Source organism: Taudactylus pleione, unplaced genomic scaffold (genome assembly GCF_031769625.1).
Source record: "Taudactylus pleione unplaced genomic scaffold, aTauple2 ptg000360l, whole genome shotgun sequence".
NCBI lineage: Eukaryota > Metazoa > Chordata > Amphibia > Anura > Myobatrachidae > Taudactylus > Taudactylus pleione.
In genome coordinates this window covers 4160068-4173385 of record NW_028284761.1, presented here as the reverse complement: position 1 = coordinate 4173385, position 13318 = coordinate 4160068, and the positions used below count along the sequence as shown (strand labels likewise).

Here is a 13318-nt window from a genome sequence, read left to right as displayed (position 1 = left end):
TGGACGTGTGCATGTGTGTGTATTGGGGGAGGTGATTTAGACCCCTGAAACTTGTCGAATGATGAGTCACAAATACAAGTAGTCATACAATATGAATTGAACAACTTCTTTAATTGGGAAATTTCTGTAACTCTTAAGCTGGCCACACACTAGACCAACTTACATCCAACCAGCCAACTTGTTGATTGGTTGGAATGAAAACCTGGTAAGGAATGAAAGCAAATGACAATCAGCAACTTGCTCCCAAAAGCCGGAAAATGAACAAAAACTGTTGTTTGAACAAATTGTTTAGATCAAACATTTAACAAACTTGTCCGACCGACCATTTTCGTCTGTTTTCTGGCATTTAGGAGCAAATTGCTGATCATCATTTACTCCCATTCCTTGCCACATTTTCATTCCAACCAATCAACTAGTTGGCTGGTTGGTTGTAAGTTGGTCTAGTGTGTGGCCAGCTTTAGTGTTCTCTGCAATGGAACTTAATAGGTGATTTACATCATAGGACATTAGTCCTATGTCCAAAGATCTCACTCTGGATTACAGTACAGTATTGAAGGTTTCTAATCTTCAGGAATCATTACCTGGGAAATGTCGGAGGGAAAGAGACATCTCATTGGATGGTCTTGAAATGTATCCTTTCTGGTATTGATTTCTTTTGTAGTCATTTATCAGCATATCCAGCATATAAAGATAGACTGGAGATTACCTTACATCTAATTTTATAACAGAAAATCAAGTGGGACTCTAGCCATAAAAGGGATATACCCTCAGCCGGCAATTCAATTATCCCATGCGTTATATTCCAGTGGTGGACTTTTCCTTGCAGCTTTAGGAGCGGTGAGGAAGTCTGCGAGAAAAAGGCACCATTAGGGGTTAAACGTGCATGGAACCCCATTGTTTCCACAGTTTACGTGGAATCAGTGTTTTTACATGTGTTAATCCCTGATTTACCACACTGGGAAAATGCTATTTAATGAATAGCACTTCCCCGCACGTCGCAGGTAATTCGTTGAGGGCTAAAACCAGGGGCCAATTGAATTCCCAAATAATGTCAACATTTACAGTTTCAACATTCATAATGTTGACATCACATGTTGACAGTTATGATGTCGACATTGTTAAAATGTTGACATTAAACATGTCGGCACATGCAGAAAGTCAACATGATCAACATGTGAAATGCCGATCTTCTGCACAGGACAACAGAGGAGGGTTAGGTTAGGCTAATGTTAACATGACAATTGTTGACAAAATATACCACACCCAATGAAGTGTCTTTATCCAGTCTCACACTGGAAATGCAAACTGGCCTAGGAATTGGAAACCATTATAATTAGCAATTATTAGATATTATATATATATATATGTTTTCTTTTAACAGTCTGTCAGGTTGTTTTGCAAACTTGTAACAGTATTTGTACTAAGGGACGTTTGTGTCTCTGGAGATGGTGAGAAATGATGAAAAGTGTTTCGAGCAATAGTTTGTTTTGTATTCATCTGTGGCAGAACAGAGCTAACAAACTTAAGCAGTGCTTATAATCCAAGGAGCAACAGTAAAATTATATAACCATTCAAGTATGAACGCATTGATATTGCTAGATAATTAACAATAGTGCTATTCTTTGCAAGTATAATTAATTAGTCATCAGAGATTAGATATTGTTAGCAATGCAAGCTGCCTCATTAAATTTGTACTTAAAGCACCCAGATGTTATTCTACATACATAATGACATCCTAAAATAATAATATCCTGAACAGACAAAAAAAGGAATGTGACACCTTGGGCAGATAACACATCATCCTTACCTAGGTCTGTGTTACAATCATTAGTTAGAATTTGAATACATCTGATATGTCATGGAACTGAAGTGTGATACATAGAATCTTTCTATACCATTCTGCACCAGTGTTTTTCCATCTGTCATAAACTGATTATTTGAGTCATATCTTACAAAATAAATGACATACTATACTACAGATGTTGCAGAGGTTTATGGAGGGAGCAGGGATAGCAGACAATACATGTCTGTAATGGAGCATACACACGGTCAGATTTTTCCTTCAGATATGAACGATAACGATTTAAAAATCGTTCAGTCGTTCATATCTGAAGGAAAATCTGACATATCTGACATGCCTGAACGATGGACGATCTACAATGCGCGTTCCCGTTTGTCAGATAACGATATCTGACATCTGATGTGTTTGAAGTCAGACTTGGACGATTCCATTCATTTTAATGCAGTCAAAAATCGTTCAATCGTTCAAATCGTTCAAAACTTTGGTAAAATCGTTCAAATTGTTCAATCGTTCATCTGACAAGTCTGACAAATCTGACCGTGTGTATGCTCCATAACTGGGCATTATCCTGACACATGGGGAATATTTATTAAATAATACATGAAATGTACAATAACATATACTGTAGCAAGCTATCAGCAACTAGTTTTAACAAATGTTGTGCATGTTATCTAATGGAAGCTGAATTCTGATTGATTGCTGTTGATAACTGTAAATTCATCCCGGTTTGTAATGTTACAAAAGTATCCATATTCTTAATTCAATAATGTTGGACTGTATGTGAATGACATGTCTAGGGTATGGCAGGGCGCGGGAGGAGGTTGAAAGTGCCTTATCTTTACCAATGTGGCAACATTTGGGCCGTCCTCGTTTGAAAAAGGGGTTCAACTCATTCAAAGTCATTGATCAGTGTGATTACTAGACAATAACCCCCACACAACAGAAAAAATAAGAAATCCAGGTATGGGTCTCAGAAGTCCAGGTATGTCTTGCACCTTGGCTTCAGTAGACTCAGGAGTACCCTCATTTGAATAAGGGGCTTCCCTTCACTCAAATGATGTGGGTCCAGTCCTTAGTAGCTATTATCTGATGATCACCACCCTGCACTGCAGATAACATTCTGTTTTCCAGAAATGGTTGGAGAGCAGTAAAAGTGCCCTTTATGGCAGCACCTACAGTATGTACTCAGGGGGGACACTCTTTATAGAGGAAAGCTTCAGAATCCCATAGGAAAGGGGGTATAATATAAATAGGCGACATTCAGAAAATCAACATGTATGTTAGGATGACATAAAACATGCTGACATTCACAAATGTCAACATGCTCAAATTGTTGATATGTTTAATGTCGACAATTAACATGTCGACACAGGGATGTTGACATACAGTACCATTTTTTAAATAATTCAGCCTAACGATAACCCTAAACCTAAAAATAACACTTCAGTCTGTCTGTAACTCAGCTCCTCATTTCTCATGCCTTAAATCCTGGCATTCCCAAAGATTGCTATTTTCACTCTTTACAGTAACCATCAGTCTGTGTCTTACTGTTTTCCTCCAGTACACTCCTGACATTGCCCCTGTTCCTTGCTTTCCTGCCTTCATTTACACGATCACACAAATGGACAGGTGACTGCAGCAGAAATTTCCTGGAGCTCCTTTTATGAAAGACTCTGTTACTGCTGTTGACAACATTCTCATATTTTGATTGGCTAGATGTTGTTTTAGCACCACCCCCCTATTTTCAGGATTGAGGAATGACCACAGTGAGTCACCCTAAACAAATGTTAGATTTAATCGATTAAAGAGTTATAGAGTTGTAGTGAAAGGAGTGTAGTCTCAGGAGGGAATTGTGACAAGTGGTGTTCCCCAAAGTTCTGTACTTGGACCAGTGCTTTTTAATATCTTTCTTGGTGACATTGCAAATGGTATACAATCGGGAAGCCGGCTGCCTGAATCCCGGCAGCTGGCTTCCCGACTGCTTTATCCCGCTGTGGGATAAATGACCGGCATCTATATCTAGACGCCTGTCATTTCCCCGATGCCAGGAGACCGCGAGCGGACAGCTGCGGGGGGGGTTAGGGTTAGGGCACCCAGGGGAAACTTAGGGTTAGGCACCCCCCCGGGAGGGTTAGGTTAGGCTAGGGGGAAGGAGGGTTAGGCACCCCCCCGGGGGACTTAGGTTTAGGCAGTGGGGAAGGGGGGGTTAGGGTTAGGCTAGGGGGAGGGAGGGTTAGGGTCAGGCATCCCCGGGGGATACTTAGGGTTAGGCATCGGGGAAGGGGGGGTTAGGGTTAGGCACTTAGAGGGAGGATTAGGGTTAGGCACAGGGGGGGAGGTTAGGGTTAGGCACCCTAAAGGAGGGTTAGGGGGTTAGGTTAGTTTATACTTAACTTAGCGACGATCAGGATTTCCAGCACTGTCAGGCTCCCGCTGCCGGGCTCTGCTGTTTTGTCGGGCTGCCGCTGCCGGGTTTTGAACTCCTGGCCATGCGGCAGCCGGGATATCATACCAATTCCTTGCAAATGGTATTAAAGGGAAACTACAGTATGCCTTTTTGCAAATTACACAAAAATATGCAACAGGCTAGACACACCTTGAGGGGTAAGACAAATGGTGGAGGATCTAGGTAGACTAGAGGAATGGTCAAGAACGTGGTAGCTACAGTTTAATGCTAAATTATGCACTTGGGTATCAATAACTCAAAGCTAAATATAGTATTGAAGGTACTCTAATGGAAACTATAGAGAAGGAAAGGGATCTAGGAGTCACAATTTCAGGTAACTTAAAGGCAGGTAAGCGTTGTAACAAAGCAATGAGAAAGGCCAGTCAGATGCTTGGTTGCATAGGGAGAGGAATTAGTAGCAGGAAGGAAGAAGTAATAATGCCCCTGTATAGGTCTTTGGTATGGCCTCATAGAATACTGTGTTCAGTTCTGGAGGCCACATCTCCAGAAGGATATAAATACTTTAGAGACTGTACAAAGAAGGACAACTAAATGGTGCATGGTCTACATCACAAAGCTTATCAGGAAATACTAAGAGATCTCAATATGTATAGTCTGGAGCAGAGAAGGGAAAGGGGGGACATGATAGAAACTTTCAAATATATCATGGGTTTTGACAAGGTGCAGGAGGGAGACATTCTTCAAAAGAAGAGAAGTAGTAAAACATGAGGACATGCACTGAGACTGGAGGGAGGTAAATTCAAAGGAAAATTTCAGGAAAAATTACTTCACAGAAAGGGTAGTAGATAAGTGGAATAGCCTCCCATCAGAGGTGGTAGAGGCTAAGACAGTAGAACAATTTAAACATGCTTGGGATAGATAAAATAACTGAGGATCACATAGGGTTGAGGTTACCAAAAGTTAAAAAGGGCACACTAGATGGGCCTAGTGGTTCTTATCTGCTGTCAAATTCTGTGTTTCTATGTTTCTTTGTTACCTGCATCATGTTGTCAAAAAATCTGATAGTATTGGGATCCCGTCATTCACCAAGTCACTAGCTGTGGTACCAAGGGTTTTTATTCTCCTCTATTTTCCTTTTTCAGCTGTCTTTATTCCCCCCATCTCTCTCCCCCCTTGACTATACCCCTCTTTCTCTGTGTATCTTTTTCTTCCATATCTTTGCCCTCATAAAATCCTCTTTTTCCAAATGCAACATTTGTTTTCATTAACCCAGCTCTTTGTTTGTTTTTCCTATCTTATTATTTCCAGTCCAAATATTTCCCCATGCCACAAACTCTTTTGCCAACACAGAACATTGCATGTTACCCATCTTGGGGATTTTTGTGCCCTAACTGCAGGCAGTCCCAACTCTTCCTGCCTTAATGCTTTCCCTGCTGTCAGCAGTCCCATCCCTGATGTTCGTGTTTCCGTAATACATACCCTGCTGACTGACTCCCATCCCTGATGCTCTTCCTGCCATAATGCATCCCTTATGACTACAGACAGTTCTATCCCTGGGGTCCTTCCTCCCTTAATGCATCCCCTGCTGACTGCCAGCAGTCCCATCTATGTGGTCCTTCCTCTCTTAATTCATGCCCTGCTATCTGGCAGCAGTCCCATCCCTGATGTTCTTGTTTCCGTAATACATCGTCTGCTGACTGCAGTCAGTCCTATCCCTGGAGGATGGGTGAGTGGGAGTGCATGGATGAGTGGGGGTTTGTTGGTGGTGGTGGGGCTGCTGAGGGAATATTGTGGGAGTGTGCACTTGGGGGCGGCTTTTGTGAAAACGTGGACTTGGCAGATATGTGTGCAAGTCTCATTTTAGCTTCGGCAGTAGAAGTGGGGGGTCTTTAAACATTAAGCTATAACTGAAGAAAGTTAGTTGTCTTGTTTTCAGTGACATTAATGAATACAAAGTATTTGAAAATTTGGTGCATTATTATATGCAAACTGATTCTATGGAGGAAAAAAGCAAACAAATACATGTAATTTTCAGATCCAATATCAACTTTTTTTCTACTTGAGCCTCCAGGAACAATGAAACAAATGTTTTACAGTATAAAAAGAGAAAGGTATATAATAGAAAATATGCAACTGCTTAAATTGCCAACAAATGCCCTCAGCATTTTGTTTAGAGAAAATAAACAACTTTGAACATGTTTACTTCACAGTGTTGTATTGTCGGGAACCTGCAGATGTTTACAAGGTTGTAATAGGGAAGATGCTGATTTTCTGAAATTAGAGGTCAAAATAAAAGTGTTGCAGGTGTCAGGATCACCCATTCAACTCCGCGTATTCACCTGGGGCACTGACACAAGGGAAAATTGCTTTATTCAGGAGGTCAGAGAGGTGACTCATGTGTTGAGAAGCCGATTAGCTCTACATTGGCAAAATTTCAACTAGTATTGGCAGATACATTGCTACGTGTATGCAGTTCCTAAGGGAGGATGACAGACGGCCACTCACTACCTACAGTAGTAATACATAGGATAACATGCACATTGATGTGGGGATCTTAACCCTTGCAATAAAGTGCTCTATGATGTCACACTGATAAGGAGCCTTTCTTAATTCATGTGTTAGCTGAACAGCAATTGAGAGAGGTTGAGAATGTCCCATAATAAAATTTGGAATCACTAAGTGTTTAGCAATTCAAAAAGCTTTTCTTATTTTACGCCCTACAGTACAGCTAAAGATAAATCTATATACAGTGATGGCAATAACAGATGAAAACTATCTTAAAAAATTGCTTTGTTCTATGAATAAAATATTTTTAGAATGTCTAAAAGTTTTTTTGCTTTTTTACAGTAGAGTTGTGTTGGTAGAATTATTGTAAGAGTTTTTCTGGATATAAATAATCCAACATTTTAATAGTTTAATTCTCATTTATTGCTCTGGTGTTTCAAACAGGTGGTTAGAGTTTCCAATAATATAAATAAATGACGCATTTCATGGGTCTCGATCTGCTTCATCAAATAAAGAATATCTAAATGTTGTTTCAAAAGTATGACCTGAAATTGTCTTAGCAGAAATTCACATACAATCTGCATTGTAATGCTGTGTGATAGTGCAAGGTCCATTTGTTACTGCTTTATTAATGAGAATGTCATGCTATCCAAACTAAAGGGATTCCTTTATATCTCAAGAAGGCAACAAACTTGATCATTTCAGAGGAATATCACAGATATTTGAAGTTTTTTTAGCAACTTTTTTTTTTTTTAAACTGCACAGTTACAAAAATCAGCCTTATCTTTATAGAAATAGGCTTATTGATAAATATTAATAGTAAAAAAATAATAAAAAACAAACAAGGTGCGCTATCAACAGCAGCTAGTAAGAGGATTGTCAGTCCTCTCTACAAGGTCACTATGAAATGGATATAAATATATACCAGTGCTGGCTGTATAAATATATATAAAAAACACCTAATGCAGGACAGTTATATCCCAAAAATTATATAAATTTATTCCAGTAAACATAATATGTATAATGTCATATATGTACCTCCCACTTTTTAAGGGGCAAAAAGTAATGGGACAAACTAAACAATCCTAAATCTAACTTTCACTTTTTAATACTTTGTTGCAAATCCTTTACAGGCAATTACAGCCTGAAGTCTGGAACGCATAGACATCACCAGATGCTGGGTTTCATTCCTGGTGATGATCTGCCAGGCCTCTACTGCAAATGTCTTCAGTTCCTACTTGTTCTTGGGGCATTTTCCTTTCAGTTTTGTCTTCATCAAGTGAAATGCATGCTCAATCGGATTCAGGTCAGGGGATTGACTTGGCCATTGCATAACATTCCACTTTTTAGCCTTAAAAAACTCTTTGGTTACTTTTGCAGTATGCTTCGGGTCATTGTCCATCTGCACTGTGAAGCACCGTCCAATGAGTTCTGAAGCATTCGACTGAATATGAGCATATAATATTGCCCGAAACACTTCAGAATTCATTCTGCTGCTTTTGTCAGCAGTCACATCATCAATAAATACAAGGGAACCAGTTCCATTGGCAGCCATACATGCCCACGCCATGACACTACCACCACCATGCTTCACTGATGAGGTGGTATGTTTTGGATCAGGAGCAGTTCCTTTCCTTCTCTGTACTCTTCTCTTCCCATCACTCTGGTACAAGTTGATCTTTGTCTCATCTGTCCATAGGATGTTGTTCCAGAACTGTAATGGCTTTTGTAGATTTTGTTTGGCAAACTCTAATCTGGTCTTCCTGTTTTTGTGGCTCACCAATGGTTTGCATCTTGTGGTGAACCCTCTATATTCACTCTTGTGAAGTTTTCTCTTGATTGTTGACTTTGACACATATACACCTACCTCCTGGAGAGAGTTCTTGATTTGGCCAACTGTTGTGAAGGGGTTTTTCTTCACCAGGGAAATAATTCTTCTGTCATCCACCACAGTTGTTTTCCGTGGTCTTCCGGGTCTTTTGGTATTGCTGAGCTCTCCGATGCATTCTTTCTTTTTAAGAATGTTCCAAACAGTTGATTTGGCCACACCTAATGTTTTTGCTATCTCTCTGATCGGTTTGTTTTGATTTTTCAGCATAATGATGGCTTGCTTCACTGATAGTGACAGCTCTTTGGATCTCATATTGAGAGTCGACATCAACTGATTCCAAATGCAAATGTCACACCTAGAATCAACTCCAGACCTTTTACCTGCTTAATTGATAATGAAATAATGAGGGAATATCCCACAGCTGTCCATGAAATAGCTTTTGAGTTGATAGTCCCATTACTTTTGGCCCCTTAAAAAGTGGGAGGCACATATTGAAACCGTTGTAATTCCTACACCGTTCACCCGATTTGGATGTAATTACCCTCAAATTAAATCTGAAATTCTGCAGTTAAAGCACATCTTGTTTGTTTCATTTCAAAACCATTGTGGTGGTGAATAGAGGCCAAAATCTGAAATTTCTGTCAATGTCCCAATATTTATGGACCTGACTGTATGTGTGTATAGTCGTAAGGTGTGGCACTCGGGGCAATAATGAGGCAGAAACTTATAGTTTGATCAAATTATTAGTTTCTGCCTATTTATTGCTCCGAGTGCCACACCTTACGATGATATATGCTGCTTTTGCAGTGAGGGCACTGGCCAAGGCTTTGTCATGATTGGGAGTGCCGGACCTTTAATAAATTAGAACTTCCTCCATGGAATATTAGCAGCAAAGTTTACTAAGCCCTGTGGCAGTTCCCCAAATGTCTGTAAGTACTCAATCCCAGTTGTATTGTGCTCTGTGGGTATTCCAAAGTTAATTAGCCATAGTTCAGATTAGCTGGATAAAACATGGTCCAAATTAAATCCATAGATGAAATTCAGGAATTCACATGATAAAATATCCAAGAGGCATAGAAAATAGCCCAATGCTTTTCCCTAGGTCCCAGCTTTCTCAGTAGCTATATTTCTGTTATTGATAAATATGCACCTTAGTCTGTTGCAAATTCATAATCAAGAGTACAGAGGCAAGTACATATTTATTATTAGTTTTCTTAGCTAACCCCACTTAAATTTCAAACAATATTTTTAGCTTTGGTAGCAGTCACCAATTAATTTCTAATTTAAATGAACACTGCATATTCACCAAGGAAATCTCAAAAAAAAAATGTCACTACTTTCAGATAGTCAAGTTTGGGTGAACAACAGTTTGATCAATAAGATTGCCCATGCATTTCAATGTGCTGCAAAAAATTAATGCTGGGTTTTTAAGTGGATTGCCACTAGTCTTATTTATATCTTTGAGGCTGGAGGTCAGTAACTGTTCAGCCAATCACAAGTGTCCACCATGTAAACATTGACTTCGACTGAATGAGCTTTTCCACACTCATTTCAAAGGGCAATGCATTTTAGTTACCTTTCTGCAACCACTGAAAATGCATTTGCCATTCAATTGAAAACCCCAAATCACCTAAACTGGAAATTAATCATGTTTTAACAGATTAGAGAGATTGGAAGATTAATTACTAATTTATTTATGGATATTGGGGCCATTCTGAATTTTGAACATAATGTCTCATTGATAGAAACCCTCCACCAATATTTAATTTGCCCAGAAGATACATAAGATATATGAGATCCAAACATGTTATTTAGTCAATCAAATATATTTTGCATTGCTATACAGTATATGTAAAATACCAAAATGTAACTATACAGCATGTGATCACTTAAATGTCCCTTTCCCATGCCAATATCCTTACCTTTGTAGTTCACCTTGAATCCAATTGAACCAATGCTGTCATCAGTTTGCAGATGCAGCCACATTTGATTGTTCATGCTCACAATTAAGTCTGGGACAAAGCTTCCTGTTAACCTATAGGAAAGGGAAAGTATGAATAATATCTTTATGCATCAGATTTTACAAAGTGCTGCTTAGCTGTAACCACAAATGTACAACACATTGAGGATATCATTAAACCTTTGAAACCTTTGTACATTATCTCGGCATGGTATGAATTAGGGCTGGATTTAGGGATAGATGTACTAAACCTTGGGAAGTGATATAGTGGAAAGAAAAAAGTACCAACCAATCAGCTCCTAACAGTCATTTTTCAAACACAGCCTGTAAAGTGACAGTCAGGAGCTGATTGGTTGGTACTTCATTTCTCTCCAGTTTATCTGTTTCCAAAACTTAGTGGTCTATGTGCTAAGCCTTGTTGATAGATAAAGTACCAACTAATGAGCTCCTAACTGTCACTTTACAGGTTGTGTTTGGAAATGACAGTTAGAAGCTGATTGGTTGGTACTTTAACTCCATCCACTTTATCTCTCTCGAAGGTTTAGTACATCTCCCCCTTAGTATTAAACAGGCACAGACTGTGCATGCTCCAAGGTTGTTTTGTTGCATGTCACCTACAGTATGCTATTTTTAATCTCCAATTGATATAAAATTAAGGAACATTTATAAGTGATTAAGTCATGTTGGTAAATGTTAAATAACTGGCTGTGTTGAGGTTCAAATGGGCAAAAATATTTGAAAAACAACTGTGCTGTTTAGTGTTACTATATTGTGTTGTGCTGTTTAGTGTTACTATATTGTGTTGTGCTGTTTAGTGTTACATGAGTCTCCCATATCCAATATGCTTTTGACCAGGGGTTTGGATATCGGAATATTCCGTATTTTGGAATATTTGCCTACTATAATGAAATATCTTGGGAATAGGACCCAAATCTAAACACAGAATGCATTTATGTATTATATACACCTTGTGCACACAGCCTGCAGGTGATTTTATACAATCATTTCAATAATTTTGTGGCTCAAACAAAGTTTGTCTACATACATGAAAATCATTTATGTTTTTCATATACACATTATACACAAAGCCTAAAGGTATTTTTATGCAATATATATAATAAGTTTGTGTTTTAAACAAAGTTTGTGTTCATTGAACCATCAAAAAGCAAAGGATTTACTATCTCAGTCATGCTAAAAAAATTCCGTATTTTGGAATATTCCGTATTTCGGAATATTTGGATATAAGAGACTCAACCTGTATATTGTTTTGTGCTGTTTAGCATTACTATATTGTGTTGTGCTGTTTAGTGTTACTATATTGTGTTCTGTAACAGAGCGGAAACTGCTCTGTGTAACAGAGAAAAAGGTGTGGCTAGTAAGTGGGTAGAGCTTAAGGTGCCAAAGATTGTGGGCATAATAAAGACTCTGATTATTTTAGAACAACAAAAATCACTTTTAATATCACAAAATAACACAAAAAGAAATCAGATGTCATCTTTGTAGCTAAACATTCTTTTTAAAAAAAGGAGTAATGTATCATATCTGTACTTAAAGCATTAAAATTGAAAACTAAAATTGCACATTTAACTTACTCTTGCAAAACAGTCTTTGGGTCACCGACTTCTCCTCCATCCCCAATTGTCAGAGTATCATAGCCTATCTCAAGGTCAAATTCTTCAAAATTTATCTGAATAACCTAAGGAAAAAAATTTTTCACCTTGTTACGTTAGTTTAAATTTAAATGAATATTGCAAAAGGACATAAAAACTCTGATTTCATATAATGCAAAAACAAGAGCCAGCAATTTGCGCTCATTTTGAAATAAATAAGTCAATATTGTTAGTTATAGCATTACGCAAATAGTACCTGTAGTCATATTAGATGAAATGAGGCTCACAGGAAGCAAAATAAGATTACAGATTGGGGTCAAGGATCCACTAACTTGTCCACAAATGAGTCAATAAAGCTTTTTTTAATGCACAGTATTCTCTGTGTTGTCACGTTGGTTTCAATAACCATAGAATCTAACATAAAAAGTGTGTAAACACAGAGGCGTCACCGGGTAACTCCAAGCTCTGATGTGTGCAATAGGGCTAATTTGTGACATTAAAAATGAGTGATGCAGAAAACACAGCTGAAGTCTAACTGCGTCTATTTACTGTACAGTGTATACTTAGTTCAATGACGCAACAAGCAGAATATTTTTCTTACAAATCCCTACTTTTTTTGCTATTTTACAAAGGTTGGGAGCACTTCCTACTGCTACACTTAAACATAGTTTTAGCTTTTCCAGTTTCCTCCTAATATTCTATTTGTTTACACCTCATTTAGGTATTTTATAACTTGGGAAATTGAAGGTACATTGGAACGGTCTTATATATTTTTAATTTCATTGTCAGGTCACTTTATGTGTTGAGGCAACTGCTTGGCCCGGCGCATCATAGTCTGATGAAGTTTTCCACCAGGCCCACTCAACGTCTGAATGTTCCCAATTACATCTTAGTTACCAGTTGTTCTTTCTCCCGCTCAGAAGACAATATGGGGGACATTTATTGTAGGCACAATGACCCATCAACAGTCTGTATCTATTGATGTATCTACATCTGACAATTTTTTCGCCGTCTTTCAGAAATACGAGGGACAAAGCATGAAAATTGGCGCAATGGCCAACAAAGCAATTACATGAAGGTACTTGTAAGATTTTGTACAAGAGTGACCACAAGTGTTTAATGTACAGTAATTGCATAACTGTTCATTCCAGTTTTTAGCTGTATGACCCAGGCACAGCTGTTTGATCATATTTATCTAACAGAG

General features: G+C 38.4%; 1 protein-coding gene across 1 annotated transcript in view; it reads right to left on the bottom strand.

Moving 5' to 3' along the window:
• CSMD3 (CUB and Sushi multiple domains 3) overlaps positions 1-13318 on the bottom strand; it is a 1208248-nt gene that overhangs the window by 568938 nt on the left and 625992 nt on the right. The window contains exons 12-13 of the mRNA XM_088444368.1: positions 12097-12200; positions 10467-10579 (exon numbers count right to left, since the gene is read on the bottom strand). Coding sequence (XP_088300494.1) covers positions 10467-10579; positions 12097-12200 — 217 coding nt within the window. The remainder of the gene's footprint in view (positions 1-10466; positions 10580-12096; positions 12201-13318) is intronic.